Source organism: Littorina saxatilis, linkage group LG15, assembly GCF_037325665.1.
Source record: "Littorina saxatilis isolate snail1 linkage group LG15, US_GU_Lsax_2.0, whole genome shotgun sequence".
Taxonomy (NCBI): domain Eukaryota; kingdom Metazoa; phylum Mollusca; class Gastropoda; order Littorinimorpha; family Littorinidae; genus Littorina; species Littorina saxatilis.
The window spans coordinates 23,347,960-23,366,655 of NC_090259.1; the positions used below are offsets into that span (position 1 = coordinate 23,347,960).

Sequence of the window (18,696 nt, forward strand, 5' to 3'; positions counted from 1 at the left end):
CCCCCCCCCACGGATGTTGCTACAAATTCATACCTATAGGACAAATGTCCTAGCTCTTCAACATCAATAGGACATTTGACCGCTTTCAGAAATTTCAATAGGACGTCAGAATTTTTTCATTTTCAAGAATGACGCTCGCTGTGTTCCCCCCTGTTTTTGACCCTAATGTAGCACAGGATGCCGTTGAATAGCAAAACGTGTTCAGCTTTTGTTGAACTTTGGCAGGCTTTATTTTTATTTTTCGGTGGCATAACTCAGTGTGCTTCGTCAAAATGTCTCGAACTGAAAGCAAAAGCAGATGAAAGACTTGGTCAGTTGGAGTAGTCTCCCATACTCCTAACTTTAATGTGCTGCAGACGGGTGTCACCCAAACGCAAGATCCGCACTGCACAACTTTAGTGCACCTGTACGCGAGAGTGCTTAATCGCTTTTTGAAAATGCGTATCTTGAAAGGCACATTAACGAATATCGTGCTGTCCGAAGGAATTGAGTTCTTATCGGACAATGCCAGTGCTCAGTTCAAAACGATCGGACATCTGACCGCTATGCGGCTATGTGAATCAGACAGTTGAGCCTCTTAATCGGTCTATGTCCGATGTCCGACGCCTAACGACATCCCTGCACCCCACAGATGCATGCATATGTGATTAACCCAGTATCAAGTATGCCTGTGCGCCGAATATTTTCATAGGAATTTCTCTTTGTTATGGTGTATCATACCACCCTATTTATGGGCTGAGGCCTAGAATAAATATTCCTTAGTCCTGAGTCCCTCACACACACATACACCCTCCCACCACCACCCCTCTCCCCACACCTTGCTTCCTCAGCTTTTCTCTTCATAACTAATCTGCAACTTTTACCTCAATTTAAAGATTCCCTCCCTTATAAAACCGGATTTGCTCAGATTTTTTTGCTAGGTCTTACAAGGGGGTTCCACTGTACCTACAATGATAACAGAATGTCAAAATGGTGCAGAAGCGAAGCAAGCGTGAATGTTCAATAAATATTCACATTTCTCTCACTGGGTAGGTGCATACAGATTCATCTTGTGTACACACACGATGTCAAGTTTATGCAGAGGTGCAGGCATTTCTTTCACAACCCTGATCCCTTCATTTGCATAAATCGCTGACCATTGGTTTTGTTTCAAGTTGCTTTCTGCTAGTTTTCCCAGAAACTTAAAAAAAAAATAAATAAAAAAAAAAGGTCAGCAGCAAAATGTCCAGTTAGGATAAACACATAATTTGTCACCCAAAAAGCACCAAGAGTTGACATACCAGCTTTGTACCACAAGTCCTTAATTGTTTCCGCAAAGATCCAACCCACTTTTAACTTTAAACCCTTAAAGAGTGTTCACAAACAACCTCTTAATTAAATCAAGGAATGTCTTTGAAATTGTTCAACTTAATACTGAATTTTCTTCCATGTTAGATGATGAATTCGATTTAGCTGTAATTTAATGAGGTAATGAAGTAATATCCCATATATAATTACAACTACATATGAGGAACTCTCGAAGACCTGCCCCAAACTTGACAGTTCACAACACCAGCAGGCCTCAGACAATGAGAGATGCGACCGTTTGAACGCTGAATAAGTAGACCAAGAGCTACCTGGCCAATAGAGCGTGAAGCGTTGAGAGACAATACATTTCAAACAACTGGTACAGCCAGGGAAGTTCAGCAATGTGAAAGAGGAAGAGTTTTACTGTCTCGGACAGAATTAATTTTAGTGTCACACACATATTTACAAATAGGTGCAAACAAGTGGATATATCTTTTTACTATCTTATCAATAAACAGTGATTATGCATTTTCTATGTCAGTGATACAATTGTCCCTCTTTTCACAGCCGTTTCGCAAGCAAGATAAAGTTATATAAGCCATTATGTTTGTTGACAACTACCCTGAAATGGGCATTCAGAGACAGCCACAAATCAAGTGTCAGGTTATCTCTATTAGGATTTCTTTTCTTTTTCACTTCCTTGAAGAACGAAAAGTCGAAAATGTTCGAAATAAGGAAATCTGCCTGGAGACGACTGAAAGCTCAGACTTTTATAAGTTTCGCTCCATGACTTCAACACCATCAAATGGTTTGAAAATCAGAAGAAAAAAAATCAGGAAATCATTTCTTACATCAAGAATTCCTGATTCTCGGATGGGAACTTTCATCCTTGCTTCATTTTGCCACAGACATCGAAAGGCTTGAAGCGACGTGCGCTTGTGCACTTGATGCGACTCTAGAGACTGTGGTGGAGGTTTAAAGGTTGACGTGCCAAAGTATACTACAGTGGTAACTGTGATGATCCAAGGACAAGCCTTGTGACTAGCTTAACGTGTGCCTTCACTGACAGATATATTTTGGTCACGTGAACAGGCAAAGGGACAACAGAAGGTGTCCTTTCTTGGGAGGTGTTCTCTCATGAAAGGGGCCTCGCATTGTGAACACCACTCTACTATTCCTTGCAAGAGACAGATGTGACACTGAAGGATCCGAAACATGCATGGAACCCCAATTCCTCCCCGAACCTCCAGACTCAGCACTCCCCAAAGGAGTATCAAGACATTGTGGCTCTCCTTTGCTGTGTTTTGCTAGCCAGAGCTGCCACGTTGACTAAGATACTTTTAGAACTATAAGGAACAAATGCCCTCAGATTCACAGATATCTTTGATACCCATCTCGCTTAATCCTACCTCATCAAACATTTTCTCAGAAGAAAATTCAAAATGAAGGCAGATGATGCAAAGTTTGGGACACTACTGTTGCACACTATCGCCTCATGGCTGACCAGAACGAAATCAACCAGCCTCTGACAATGAGGCTTTGTCACGAAAAGGGTGAGAAGAGTTCATCCCATCCTCTTGACGATGAAACGTTTCTCCAGGTCATGTGATGCAACCGCGCGGCTCTGAAGAAGACGGCGGCATTTGTAAAATCCACAGAAGTAGACGATGAAACGTTTCTCCAGATCCTATAGGTCATGTGATGCAACCTGGCGGCCCTGCAGTAGACAGCGGCATTTGTACCCACAACAGGAGTGGATGTTTCAAACAAGTGAATGAGGAAGAAGTAGAAGAAGGACGTCATGTGATTTTTTCCACATCCGATAGGTCATGTGATCACTGGTCGTTGACAGCAGGGAGGGCCCAGCAGACGGCACTGCGATCAGCGCTTGTGGTGACGAAAGCCAGGTGGTTGGGATGCCAGCGACCTTGGATCACCTTGTCCTTGTGTTCCCCCACCACCACACTGGGTAAAGGTCGCAACAGGTCACCTGCCAGAAAAGAGAGGAAAAGAGTGTGAGTATATGGAGAAGAAAAAAAATTGGTGAAAAATCATGGTCAAGAGTATGAGGATGTCGAAAATGCAGTCACTTTACAAAAGACAGAGGTCTTTGGTTTGTAGGGAGGCCATGTTGAAGCAGTTCTATCCTCATACATGCAACTGTACGCTTGTAAATGAAATCCATAAAATATGTAAAACTATACTTCAGTGCACAGTGCTTGACAAAAAAATCTTACAAAATGTATTGGGCATCAAGCACTCGTAGTTGTTTACTGTTTACTCACTGCTCCAAGAACCATGGATTCCACTCTTGGAGCATCGCATTTCATTTAACACAATGAATGGGCAAACACATCACAAAAGAACAGCTGTAAATATCTGTTCATACATGTTGTATAAAGACTTTCTTTAGCACATATCATACCCGGTCCCCTTATTAACCTCCCAATCCCCTGCCCTACACACTCTATCCCTTTTCCTTTACCCCGAAACCCCACCCCACCACACACATCCCCCCTACCCACTACCACACTCCTGCCTCCACCCCACCCCACCCCACCCCAACCTCCGTACTCTCGCCCAACTAGGAGTAGGAGCCATCTTCCTCCCTCGACTGGCTCACCGTGCAGATCGGTGAGCACGATCTTGTTGTCGTAAGCTACAGTCAGCAGGTAGTAAGCGTTCCTGGAGAAACGAGCCGAGCGACACTCTCCGGTGTGGGGCGTGAAACTCTGCACGACCTTTGCCCCTCGAATATCGTAGAGCATCACGACGCCGTCCTCGTGTCCCGATGCCATCAGGCGACCTGACGGGTCAACGCAGACTGAGGCGAAAGGACTCCCTGCAAAGTGACAAGCACGTCATCGTTGAAATGGATTTATGAATTTGATTTTGAAAAACAGCGCATAATCCGAATGACTGGACCTTGTTCACTCATCCCCCCCCCCCCCTTTTGGCCAACCATGCGACACAGTTAACCAAAGTTGAAAGTCTAGTTGGGCTAACAGTGTCAATTCAATAGAAGAAGCATGTTTTTGCCACTTTCTGCAACATCACTTTTGTGATCATGCCCTGCCGTCTCTTCTTTTCTGTAACTGTAAATCTGCGAACAGCTTATCAGGGAAAGACAATGATTACAAAAAAAGAAGAAAAAAAAAAGATTGTTATTTAGGTACAATCACCGACAGGGAGCCTAACTTTTAAAATGCAATTCATGCAGTGCCCCAAAAAGTGTCAAAAGTTCGAAGATCGCGTCATATTTGTATGTGACGTCAAATTTAAACTGTGTGTCGCTGTTCTTTGAGTCTAAAATATGTACAGAGCTGCCATCATATTTGCCAGGTAAGTCAATTTTTAGCATGTACCTTTTCTTTCAAGTGTTATGAGACTTTGGCAAATTGACCATAATTCGTCCCAGTAATTTTCAACATGGATTAGGTCTTTGAGAGTGAATGTTTACAGTCGTTGTACTCGGAAACACGAATCCAAAGCCGCAATGGTTCCATATATAAAATAAACAGCCTGATTGGCTTTTACTCTGAAAATCCTCATTTCATCTGAAGCTCAAAACCCATTCATTTTCTCGATTTGTCACATATAAACATTGTTTTTGTTACCCAGCTGGCTATGAATGAAAACTCGTGAAAATGATGACAATTGTTGTTGTTCTTGTAGTTTAGCTTACCTGCGCTTAAAACTTAAGAGGCCACTTAGTACAGATAAGAGTCAGGCATGGGAATTCCAATATAGAAAAAACTCTGAAAATAGGCTGAGGTCCAGGGGACGCCTAGGCCCCGGCGGGGTACAGGGGCAGAGCCCCGTTGGGGGGACCACGAATTTCAACATTTTAGACCAATATTTTGAGAGTTCTCGTGTAAGCAAATAATGGATAGAGAGACGGTAGTATACATATAATTTAATTTACCTTTCTTTTTTCCCCGTGGACAATTTTTTATTTTCGCTGAAACGTAATTTCCTTTTCGCGGAAATCCGCGATTTCGCGGACAATTCCCATGCCCGAAGAGTGGAAAGTTTCTTTTCTGCCAAGTAAAATGGCATTCACTTCAGCTTAGACCAGGAACACAACTGACCATCACAATCAAAGTTTGTGCACAACATAAAGGACTCACCCGAAGGGCTTGGAACCACAGTGATGGCGGTGGAGGCACGCAGGTCCCAGAATCTGGCCGTCTTGTCCTGAGACCCGCTGACAAACATACACCCCCCCCACGTGTGCAGCGAGTAGACATAGCCTGCAAGAAGAAAATTAAAATTATTGACTATCAAGCGCTGGAAAATATCAAGTCAGAATTCAAATGCTCCCAGCTTTATACAAAATTCTTCAAAGAGTCATTGTATTTTCATTTTTGTGAATTTTGTTTCCTGAAAAATATCTCTCTTGCAGCACACACTTTCACTCATACACACACACAGACACAGACACACACTCTCTCACACACACACACACACACACAAACGCACACACACTCTCTCTTCTCCATCTCTCTTATTGCCAGCACACCCATATCTCAGGTACCCCCACCCCACCCTGCCTCTCTAGCTAACAAGCATTCAAAACTCCAACATAACGGTCAAACAAGACAGAAACACTGACCACTGTGGCCGGCCAGAGCTCTGATGGGAGTTCCCGTCTGGCAGTCCGAGGCGTAGATCTTGCAGTCGCCCGCCCCGCCGCTGATCAGCAGAGACATCTGATTGGTCATATCCTGCATGAAGACCACGTCACGCACTGTGCCATCGTGGAACGACAGCTCCATACCTGGACCTGCAGCAGAATGAAAGAGGTTTTGAAGGATCCCCTAGCTGTCCTTTCTTTTCTCTGTTCACAAAGAGGGTCACCAGTCACTGATGCGTGAACATTCAAAATAATCAGGGATGTCGTTTGGCTCTGTTAGTCGGCTAAATGCCAAACTTTCTTTCAAATTGCAATCATTTTGGCAGAGCTGCCAAACACTCTTTGAAGTGAGAGGAATGTTGACACCAAACTATGCCTTAACATTGCAGAAAGTGTTATTGCCATATCAGCAAATTTGACGAATCAAATAGTTGTTTGCAGCATCAATCAATAAATGATGCTTCATGTCCCACAGGTACTTTGCCTATTAGGGACTAGAGAATATTATTCGATACCGTTAGCAGCATCCCTGAATGATCAGTCACTTTGGCTGGAAGCTGATCATGTGACTCACTGGAGTGTTGTGCAAGATGATGTCGATCAACATGTACAATCTGATAGATTCCAAATCACTGGCACACAATCATCACCCTTTTTAGACATCAGAATCTGCAATGTTCATTTTCACTGAAATTACTAATTTTTTTGTTTGTTTGTTTGTTTGCTTAACGCCCAGCCGACCACGAAGGGCCATATCAGGGCGGTGCTGCTTTGACATATAACGTGCGCCACACACAAGACAGAAGTCGCAGCACAGGCTTCATGTCTCACCCAGTCACATTATTCTGACAAAGGACCAACCAGTCCTAGCACTAACCCCATAATACCAGACGCCAGGCGGAGCAGCCACTAGATTGCCAATTTTAAAGTCTTAGGTATGACCCGGCCGGGGTTGGAACCCACGACCTCCCGATCACGGGGCGGACGCCTTACCACTAGGCCAACCGTGCCGGTATAAATGACTAATAGTGAGCTGGCTGTGGTTTACTATTCAAGTACAGAGGAACCTGCCCTTTATTTGTTTCTTCGTTCATGGGCTGAAACTCCCACGGCTTTTACGTGTATGACCATTTTTACCCCGCCATTTAGGCAGCCATACGCCGCTTTCGGAGGAAGCATGCTGGGTATTTTCGTGTTTCTATAACCCACCGAACTCTGACATGGATTACAGGATCTTTTTCGTGCGCACTTGGTCTTGTGCTTGCGTGTACACACGGGGGGTGTTCGGACACCGAGGAGAGTCTGCACACAAAGTTGCCTTGGGGGCCCGGTAGCTCAGTTGGTAGAGCACTGGACTTGTGATCGAAAGGTCGCAGGTTCGAATTCGGGCCGGGACGGACACGGGTCAACTTTATGTGCAGACCCAGAGACGGAAGCCATGTCCCACCCCCGTGTCATCACAATGGCACGTAAAAGACCTTGGTCATACTGCCATAAGTGCAGGTGGCTGAATACACCTAAACACGCAGACACCTGGGTAGTGCGACTCCGTTGCTGCTAGCTTTCCACTGGGAGGAAGCGACCCGAATTTCCCAGCGATGGGACAATAAAGTAATGAGAAATGAGAAATGAAATGAGTCTCTGAGAAATAAATCTCTCGCCGAACGTGGGGACGAACTCACGCTGACAGCGGCCAACTGGATACAAATTCAGCGCGCTACCGACTGAGCTACATCCCCGCCCCTCCCGCCCTTTAAAGACCCCCCAATTTAAGACTTCCTCCTTTTTAAGACCCTTCTTTCTCAGGTGTTCTAGTCATAGCCTCTTGACCTTGACCTCCAGTTTATGACTCCCTCCCTTGTAAGACCTGATTTTTAAAAGATTTTGGAAGGTCCCAAAAGGCGGTTCCGGCTGTTCTGATCTTGAAAACCCAAAATCTGAGAAACCCTTCAGCCAGGGCTTTAAAATTGAAGGAAAATCTTAAATGTATGTAAAATTCTCTTGTCTGCCTCTCTTAAAAAGGTAACTGTATTGCAAATCCAACATCCACCAACACATACCTTCCGTGGAAAGCGTGTCGCAGTTGAAGCGAGTCAGGCGGATGGTTTTGTCGTTGGATCCGGTGGCCAGGAGGTCCCCCGTGGGGTTCCATGCCGAGCAGTAGATGGAGCCCTTGTGGTGCTTCATGTGCTTGTGCACCACGCTGCCCTCGTGGGTCACGTGATCCTCCCTGGAGACACAGGGTTAGGGGTTCAAATCCCACTGAGGTGACACTTCACCAAGCTTTATGAATTTGTAAAACAACAGGACTCACGTAATATAAGCCTTCGCTTGAGTTCGTGTCCCTATTGTTTCTCGTTTTTATTATTGTATCATGTTTAATTGAATAAAACCTTGTTTAAACCTACATTTTTTCAATTTAAGAAACAACTTTTTTGGCACAGGAATTTAAGGTTTTAAATTCTGTCATTAGTTGAATAACAGTAAGTGAGAATTCTATGTAACATTGGTCTCCAATAGCACCTGAGAGTATAGCATTGAAATGAACAAATGACTTTCATCCTCAAAATGAAATCCTCATTATGGTTTTTGTGTATCTTTTGGGGTGTGCACGTTAAAGATCCCACGATTGACAAAAGGGTCTTTCCTGGCAAAATTGTATAGGCATAGATAAAAAAATGTCCACCAAAATACCCGTGTGACTTGGAATAATAGGCCGTGAAAAGTAGAATATGCGCCGAAATGGCTGCGATTTGCTGGTTGATGTGAATGCGTGATGTATTGTGTAAAAAATTCGATCTCACACGGCATAAATAGACCCCTGCACCTTGAGTCCGAGTCTGGAGATACGCGCGCGATATAAGACTGCATATATATATATACCTAATTTTCCCTGATTTGGGGGTAATAAAAAAAGGGGATGGGGGTGGGATGGGGTAGTTAGCGGGATTGGGGGTACTGTAAATATACAGCATTCCCACAAAGATAACAGTAACATTCAAAAACAAATGACATCCAACTGACCTGAGGTTACTAATGTGTGGGAAGGAGCAGATGCGGAGTGTTTTAGAGTTGCTTCCCACTGCGTAGAAGTTTCCCGTGGGATGGAAAGCGACAGTGCGAATCGCCTGGACATCCTCCAGTGACGTCACAGGCACAAAGCGAGGTTTACCTCCGCTCCCCTGAAAACAGTGTGTAGTTTTGTTTTCTAATTGAAACACTTTGTAATGCTCTGTCAATCTGAATGTTATGCATAGTGAAAACTAGTGTGAGCCTAAGCGCAAAGAGATCAAGTTTTAATTGCAAAAGAATGTAAGCTTCTTTTCAACTGCTGTCCTATAATAAGCCATGTCAAATTTAAGCAAAAAAACTAGTTAGCATTAAAAAGGCCAAAGTTACAAGAAGTGTTATGCGCAACACTTCTCCCTTTCCCCACCCAATTATTCAGAAAGTTCTTAACCTACAGCCATGAAATGTAAAGCTGCTAAAATATCAATCATAGGTAAACAATAAAATGTAAGAACATAAAGAAAAGAAACAACAACAAAATCACGTTACTTTATTTACCAGAGCCTAATGTGTTCACATCTGTAATCAAAAGACTTCATAAAGAGGGTGGGGATGGGGGGGGTGAGAGGGGGGGGGGGGGGGGGCGAGAGGGGGGGGGGGGTGAGAGGGGGGGGGGGAGAGAGAGAAAGAAACGAAGAGAAAGGAGTGACAGACAGAATAGGAGAGATAGGCAGATGTGTGAACAAGAGCATGTTCTCTTTTAAACACCGAGCCACACACAAACAAGTCTCAAAAATATGAAATTATCACCAAATACAGGATATACTACTACTACTATCAAGGAGCACTAAAAAGCAGGAGAAAAGCATAAACCTTGCCCATGATTTATAAAATATCTTGGCAATAAAGCGGTGGGTTAGCAGGCCTAAAATGCACCCAAGCTGATACCGTACCAGAGATTCAAAGCTACTATACGCTAAAATGAAGTCAACCTACGTTCAAAAGCTCTGCCCATGTCAAGAGACTTTTTGCCTCTGCTGGTGAAATCTTTTCTTTCACATAAACCACTTTCTCTTCCATTGCTAAAGTCAGGTCCTACTCCACAATTCACTGAACAAATTCTTACAATGTCGGCACACACGTGTCTACTTAGCGATGAAGAATAGGGCTTCTTTTCAGCGTTCAAAGATCACTCTTGATCCATTGCTGTTCACAAGCTATGCACAAGCAACCATGGATAAACGATATTACACACAGTCAGGACCCAATAAACTTTCTTCTCCAACGTTCACCGTGGATTAAGTTTATACATGTACTACGCAGTCACTGAATAATCCAAATATTCAAACTGAACTTCTTCTCCAACGTTCACCGTGGATGAAGTTTATACATGTACTACGCAGTCACTGAATAATCCAAATATTCAAACTGAACTTCTTCTCCAACGTTCACCGTGGATTAAGTTTATACATGTACTACGCAGTCACTGAATAATCCAAATAGTCAAACTGAACTTCTTCTCCAACGTTCACCGTGGATGAAGTTTATACATGTACTACGCAGTCACTGAATAATCCAAATATTCAAACTGAACTTCTTCTCCAACGTTCACCGTGGATGAAGTTTATACATGTACTACGCAGTCACTGAATAATCCAAATATTCAAACTGAACTTGGCCTGAGAAACACATACATGTACCATAACCCAGAAACAGAAGTCAACATGGTCATGGGTTAGTCATAGGGAAAACTCTTGAATGGGAAAAACTCTTGTATGGGAAAAAATCTTGAATGAATGGTGACAAACATCAAACTCAATAAGGCCAGGTTAGTAAAGAGAGTGTGAGAGTGCGCAGGCCATGTGAAGACAGCCTTTTGTATTCTGAAGATCCAGGTAAGTACGGTGGAACCTGTCAGGTGTCACGTAGCAATTTTGTACTCTGTTACATGTGCCATGTGCCTGTTTATTTGTCTGAGCAGTAAAAGCGCAGAGGAGGGAGGGGGAGGGGGGGGGGGGGGGGGGGGGGGGGGGGGGGCAGTGTTAAACAAGAAAACCAACCAAACCTGCTCCTCTGCATTTAGCCAGGAAATTTGCTTGAAAGGGTAATGGTAGGGAAATAAAGCAATCACACACAACACACCCAAACTAGCTCTCTCTCTCCTTTCTGATCTCTCTCTATACATAAATATAGCCTTTGCCATTAAAAACGCGACAAACGATCTACGGCGATTTTTATGTTACTTGTTATAGCAAGCACCTGTGGTTTAGACATCGTCAAAAACAAAACAGTGCACGGAAAACTCATGTCAGAAGACGCGTATAACACGTGGCGTTTAATTCAGTAAAACGTTTCATTCACTAAAAACCCGTGACCTTTATTACTGTCAATACCACTGTCGGTTGCTTCGGCCACAACTTGTGTTGATTTGAAGCTGTAAGTACCGATAATGGAAAACACGTGCAGTTCTCGACACTATAACCCATTCATAACTCCAGCTGTTTCGTTTCAATTTTGTACTCAATGAAACGCCACGTGTTTTATGTGTCTTCTTGCATGAGTTTTCCGTGCAGTAATGTTTTTGTTTTTGACGAAGTCTAAACCACAGGTGCTTGCTATAACCAGTAACATAAAAACCTCCGTCGATCGTTTGTCACATTTTTAATGGCAAAGACTATATATCTCTCTCCAACAGACAAAGACACCCTCCCCACACACACACAAACTTATAGTTCCCTCTCTTTCTGATCTCTCTCTCTCTCTCTACCACACAGACAAACACACACATCCCACACACATACACACTCACACACAGACAGGCAGCACTATGCCAAAGGGAACCCAGCACTCATAAAGCCAAGGGAATGGGAATTTTAAAGCTCAACTAGCCAGCTATAAGTATATATATATATTCAAGAATAATATCCCCCACCAGCTAACCTCACTGAAAATCAACCTGATCTGGTGTTTTGTCTGTCAACATTGGAAACACACACAAAGCCATCAATAGAAAGTTTGAAGTTTGAATAAACAGTCTGAAAGAATTCCTCAGATGACTTAAAGGAAAACATGATTCATAATTGAGAGTACGGCAGTGAAACGCCCCTTTTAACCCCCCACCCCCACCCTGTCCCCTCCCTTTCTGATCTCTCTCTCTACCACACACACACACACACACATCCCACACACATACACACTCACCCACAGACAGGCAGCACTATGCCAAAGGGAACCCAGCACTCATAAAGCCAAGGGAATGGGAATTTTAAAGCTCAACTAGCCAGCTATAAGTATATATATATATTCAAGAATAATATCCCCCACCAGCTAACCTCACTGAAAATCAACCTGATCTGGTGTTTTGTCTGTCAACATTGGAAACACACACAAAGCCATCAATAGAAAGTTTGAATAAACAGTCTGAAAGAATTCCTCAGATGACTTAAAGGAAAACATGATTCATAATTGAGAGTACGGCAGTGAAACGCCCCTTTTAACCCCCCACCCCCACCCTGTCCCCTCCCCCCCCCCCCCCCCCCCCCCCCCCCCCCGTCCGTTTAACTTCTTGCTTTGTCAGCGTTTCTGTTCATAAGGTCAACAGGTATATATATATCTCCATTTTGAGGCCTGATTTTCTGCTTTTGTTTAAGGTCTTTTTATGGGGGGCTGCATTGTATTCAGTTGGTATCAGTTGCTGACAACATTTTAAAGAGTGAACTTTTTGACTTTTAAGGCTAACTGAATAGTGCACATATGCCTGCGCTAATTCTGAACTAAGGGTTCTGAGTGTAGCAACTACTAGGTTACTCTGTGTGTGTGTGTGGGGGGGGGGTATGTGTGTAATGTGTGTGTGTGTATGTAATGTGTGTGCATGTGTGTACATGTGTGTGCGCATGTGTTGGTGTGTGTGTGTTAGTGTGTGTGTGTGTGTGTGTGTGTGTGTGTGTGTATGTGTGTACGTGCCTGCATACATACATGCATGCCTGTGCCCGCGTGTGTGAGTGCAAATGGGCGGAAATGAGTCACAAGCACATTTGTCAATAATGTATTCACACAAACATGCATGAGAACGTACATGAACAAGTGTGCATGTGACAATGAGAGTTTACACGCAGCAGTCAACGATAATGTGTGTACACACCAGTTTTCTGCAAGCCGGAACCTAACCACAATGAAAAGCATGCATATGTTTATGCTGAAATACCTGCTACAACACAGTAACGACAGAATGGAAAGCCCCACATTCATACCTTGTCAGGTGCAATACGGACGGAAGGAATCGTTGGGAGTGTCGGCCCTGGCGATGAGTTCATTCCCTTTTCCCTGTCCGACATAATTCCATTTTGTTTTACCTCTGAAAATGAAAGAAAAATGTGCATATCAAAAATGGTTCCAAGGCTACTGAATCTATAATTCCAAGAACCACAGAAAACTTTTACAAAACAAGAACTACTACTGGTTCCTAGATTACTAAACTCTCGCTGAACTTCTCATTGAAAGAAGACGACCGGGACAAAATGATAAATGGAAAGAAAGAAAGAGAGAATAAAGGTAAGAAGGATCGAAAGAAGATTATTCAACACTAACCATTTCATTTCTAAATCCACCAAGGCTGAGATTGAGTAACTTAAGACAAATATTTATTAGAATAAAACCACTGTTAACCATCAAAAAGCTATGAATTAAAAATCTCAAAATTCAAAAACGGTGGAAGAGCTCTAGACAAATGACTAAATGTATTAAATATTCAAACAGATCAAACAAATATTCAAAATTTTTAGTAGGAAAAGTGCATTCTGTAGAGCATTCAAAATACAAACAAGCAATTTCAGCGCAGTGTGGGCTAACGGGTCCGAGGTGAGTCGATCAGAGGGTAGAGGAAGGCAATAAAGATGGTATCTACAGGAATGTCAATGATCACTTAATTGCACAAAGAAGTTCTTGGAGGTCAAGGCACAACTATTTGAAAATATAGTCATTATACACAGCCAGAACAGTGGGTGTTTTTACATTTAGTAGCACGCCTCATTCTCAAAGCACGAAAACGAGATCACGCAACACCACTTCTTCACACACTGCACTGGTTACCTATTCAAGCCCGCATTGACTACAAACTGTCCACCCTCTGCTTTAACTTCTTTTCTGGCTCGTCTCCTGCTTACTTCTCTGAACTCCTCACCGTCTATTCTCCAGCAAGACTACTCCGTGCCTCTTCTGACTGTCGCATCCTTACCATTCCACACACCAAAACCAAAACCTACGGACAACGCACTTTTACTTTCTGCGCACCCACACAATGGAATTCTCTCCCCTTTCACATCCGCCACTCTCAGTCACCCCAAGCATTCAAACGAGCACTTAAAACGCACCTCTTCAAGAAATACAACCCCTGATTTTGTTTTCTCAGTCCATCAGTAGGCTACATGTAGTGTATTTGTTGTTTTAGTGATAATGTATATAAACATCTAGGACTGTTTTCAGCATTGTTGATAACATGTTCTGTTTGATTAAGGGTATTCAGCTGGTATTTCCTTGTTTTTTACTACCTATTTTATTCATGTTTTTATTACTTAGTTAGTGGAAGAATCTTTTGTGATGTATGTTTGATGGTGTATGCTTTTAATTAAGCGTTGTTGACTATGAATGTAGATGTAAATGCTTGTATAACTGTGTTTTAATTTTAAATGTGTCAAGCGCAAAGAGCATAATTGTAAAGTTATGATGTTGCGCTATATAAATGCTCATTTATTATTATTATTATAATCATGTGTGTATGTGTGTCTGTGTGTGTGTGTAGAGCGATTCAGACTAAACTACTGGACCGATCTTTATGTAATTTGACATGGGAGTTCCTGGGTATGATATCCCCGGACATTTTTTTCATTTTTTTCGATAAATACCCTTGATGACGTCATATTCGGCTTGTTGTAAAAGTTGAGGCGGCACTGTCACACCCTCATTTTTCAATCAAATTGATTGAAATTTTGGCAAAGCAATCTTCGACGAAGGCCGGACTTCGGTATTGCATTTCAGCTTGGAGGCTTAAAAACTAATGAATGAGTTTGGTCATTAAAAATCGGAAACTTGTAATTAAAATTATTTTTTTATTAAACGATCCAAAAACAATTTCATCTTATTGTTCGTCATTTTCTGATACCAAAAACATATACATATGTTATATTTGGATTACAAAGAAGCTCTGAAAATTAAAAATATGAAGATTATGATTAAAATTAATTTTCCGAAATCGATTTAAAAACAATTTCATCTTATTCCTTGTCGGTCCCTGATTCTAAAAACATACAGATATGATATGTTTGGATTAAAAACAAACTCAGTAAGCTAAAAAGAATAGAGATACAGAAAAGCGTGTTATCCTTCTCAGCGCGACCACTACCGCACTATTCTGGCTTGTCAATTTCACTGCCTTTGCCACGAGCGGTGGACTGACGAAACTATGAGTATGCGGTCTTGGTGAAAAAAGCAGTGCGTTCAGTTTCATTCTGTGAGTTCGACAGTCCAAACTTCACTGTAAAAGCTGTTTCAAACATTTCAGGTAAGAGAGGAAGTTATGGCAGGGTTACAGGTTCATTCATTTTCAGACTCAGGTTTGAAAACAGCATAAAATATTTAACATAAATTCAAAGCAGACAAGCACACATCCACTAAATCACATGTTACTGAGTGCAAATGTACTGTGAACAGTGCAAAATCTATACCAACAACACAGTCTATACAAATTGTTTGATGTTGAATTTTTGGCACCTTCTTCTTCTGCGTTCGTGGGCTGAAACTCCCATGTACACTCATGTTTTTGCATGAGTGGAATTTTACGTGTATGACCGTTGTTACCCCGCCATTTAGGAAGCCATACGCCGCTTTCAGAGAAAGCATGATGGGTATTTTCCTGTTTCTATAACCCACCGACCTCAAACATGGATTACAGGATCTTTTTCGTGCGCACTTGGTCTTGTGCTTGCGTGTACTCATGAAGGGGGATAAGGCACTAGCAGGTCTGCACATAAGTTGACCTGGGAGATCAGAAAAATCTCCACCTTAACCCATCAGGCGCACCTAATCTTGTTATAACTTATTTGGTATATGGTCTTGTCCTTGGGGAATTAATACCTGGGAACAGCGTGCAGCGACAGAACCGCGCTACCCAATTTTTTCCCCATGCGTCGTGTGTGCATTTGTGTTTTCCATGCCCTGAGACTTTCTCTGTGTGCTTGGGATCTTTATCGTGCACATGTTTAAACGGTGGTGTTCGCGGACACCAGAAAGATCCTAATAAGCACCTAATTATGTACAACGAAAACTGTGCAAATGCTTTTCTAACAGAACTATTTTCTACAACAAGTAAGATCCGTGTCAAAATATGTACATGTATCTCAATCAAGCAGAGCACTGATTTGCTCATCCATCAAGCAAACAGACCCAGCCAACCAACTTGACAATCTTTAGACAGGTCACTGAATTTTAAAAATGTTCCAAACTTGATGGCAGCACAGCCATCATTCTGTTACATGTACTGTAAAAAAACACTTTTAAGACCTCCAAAATCTGAGAAAATCTGGTCTTATAAAGGAGAGTCTTGAAATAGGGGTCATTGGCTCACGTAAGTGTAGCCTATGCGATGCTAACTTTTGTCTGTCTGTGCGTGCGTGCGTGCGTATGTATGTATGTCTGTGGAAGAAACTTTAACATTTGACTGAACACCGAAATACTAATTTTACCTGGTTATTATTCAAGCAACAGCTTCAAAGTATTGAAGCAATGATCAACATTTTGTCGGCACGTATGTAGTTAAAGTGTGTATCCAAAGAAAACGGGTGGTGGGGCGTTTTGGGGGGGGTAAAAACACAGTGTCTGGTTTGTGTCGTGTGTGGTATGTAGACCAGGTCAGGGGTCAAGGTTAGGTCAGATCGCGTGAAGGATTGTGGTATAGATACAGTTATCACCGAGCTGCAGTTCGCCGATTCGGAGAAGACGATTTCACATTGTTCGGTTTCGTAGCTCCAGAAAAATAGATAAAGAAGATACCAAAGGAGATTTCCTACAGGTTAATCTGCACAGCGTGTTTCCAGTGTCTGCGCGAGGAAGCGCTGTCGAAAGCGCAGTGTCGATCTGGCCATCTGGCAGTCGTGTCCCCGTAAGTAGGCTACAGACAGACAGATCTAGATCTAGTGTCTCGCACTCTTGCACCGAGTCACCTATGCCTACTGTGTGTGGGTGTATGTGTGACAGAGTGATTGAGTTTGTGCAGAGAACAGTATCTCTAGTTTGTGTTGCTGTTTGTCGATTTCTTACGTGAGCCTTGAAGGCTTCGCCTCTTGTTTTACAGAGGTTATGAACAGAAAGTCTGAGAAAACAAGGTCTTAAAAAGGAAGGAGTCTTAAATTGGGGGGTCTTAAAAGGGGGGTTCCACTGTACCACAATCTAAGAAATGCCACCCAAAACTAGTCAGTGCATTTCTCTCCGGCCAGCAATTTGTAATCACAATCTGGACAATCAATCAGGATTTTGTCAAGAAAGCCCTGGCATGTTGCAAGGATGCTAAATTGTTGTGAAAGAAGAGGTGATGTGAGCGACTAAAAAACACGACGAGGTCAGACAATAAATCTGCCTTTAAAGTTTAGCCCTTACTTGATATAATGTTCTCTTGAATGCACAGCACCGATGGTTTTGATTAAATACTGTCAGCCCGTGCTGAAGTCGCAAGCTACCAATAGTAGTCAGAAAAGAATGTGGTGTACGACCATTTTTTTTTTTATAGGAATGTTTCAGCAAAAAAGACGATGGGTGCATGGTCGTCCAAGACTGAACATGTCAGCTTGGACCGATATTGACGGCTTCGGTCGCCAAAGACAGGTAGTTGCCCTGGAAAGTTAATTATATAGCTAAAACCTTTCAGGGATCCCTATCGCTTGGGCTGTTAGTTTTGGGGAGGTGGTTAGATCAAGGCATGGTCACAAGGGCAGGTTCGACTGTACTACAGTGGAACCTCCCTGTCAAGTCCCCCCAAATTAAGACCCCTCCCTTGTAAGACCCTGTTTTCTCAGATTTTTTGTTCATAACCTCTGTAAATTTACCCCTGTGTTAAGACTCCCTCCTTTTTAAGACACGATTTTCTCAGATTTTTGAAGGTTTTGAAAAGGGGGGGGGGGGTTACACTGTATAACAAGTAATCAGTTCTTCAGATAACACAGATAAGAGACGTTCATCACATACAAATGCAGTGCCTTGGTCATACGAGTGTGAAGGAAATCAAACGGCTAACAACTAAGTCAGGCCGAGTTAGCATTTGTGTATTCCATGCTTCACGAAAGCCAACAAGATACACATGGAAATGTGTGTTGCACGGAGTGAACAGAGCTCACAAACCAGCGAACTCACTATAAGTACACAGATGGACACATTCTATAAATTCAACGCACACACACAATCTTGCCGCTGACATAGGGAGTAAGGTTTCAAACATGGTGTTATAGGTATTCACTTTTTTTTTCAAACAAAAAATAGGGTTTTGTTAGCAATAGATTGAGAGACAGTTTCAGACAAACTACCATACATTTTAACAGTCACTAACACATTTTAGAACAAATGCAGCACACTTAGGGTTTTCATTTCTGTCCTAAAGGTCAAGGATGGTCACTCCAACACATGCAGAAATCTCTCTGAACTGGGAATTAAAACAGTTATGCGTCAAGGCAAAACGAGCATTCAGTTGCTACCTCTGACAGACGATGATCGTTTGATTCGGG

At 42.6% G+C, this 18,696-nt stretch overlaps 1 protein-coding gene across 2 annotated transcripts in view; it reads right to left on the reverse strand.

The window, feature by feature from the left end:
- Positions 1-11: 11 nt before the first annotated feature.
- Positions 12-18,696, reverse strand: part of LOC138948851 (WD repeat-containing protein 47-like) — a 40,355-nt gene continuing 21,670 nt past the window's right edge. For both annotated transcript variants that reach the window (XM_070320476.1, XM_070320475.1), the window contains exons 9-15: positions 13,183-13,286; positions 8,948-9,105; positions 7,984-8,153; positions 5,903-6,073; positions 5,418-5,540; positions 3,911-4,129; positions 12-3,277 (exon numbers count right to left, since the gene is read on the reverse strand). In XM_070320476.1, the coding sequence (XP_070176577.1) occupies positions 3,123-3,277; positions 3,911-4,129; positions 5,418-5,540; positions 5,903-6,073; positions 7,984-8,153; positions 8,948-9,105; positions 13,183-13,286 (1,100 nt within the window). In that variant the 3' untranslated portion in view covers positions 12-3,122. The remainder of the gene's footprint in view (positions 3,278-3,910; positions 4,130-5,417; positions 5,541-5,902; positions 6,074-7,983; positions 8,154-8,947; positions 9,106-13,182; positions 13,287-18,696) is intronic.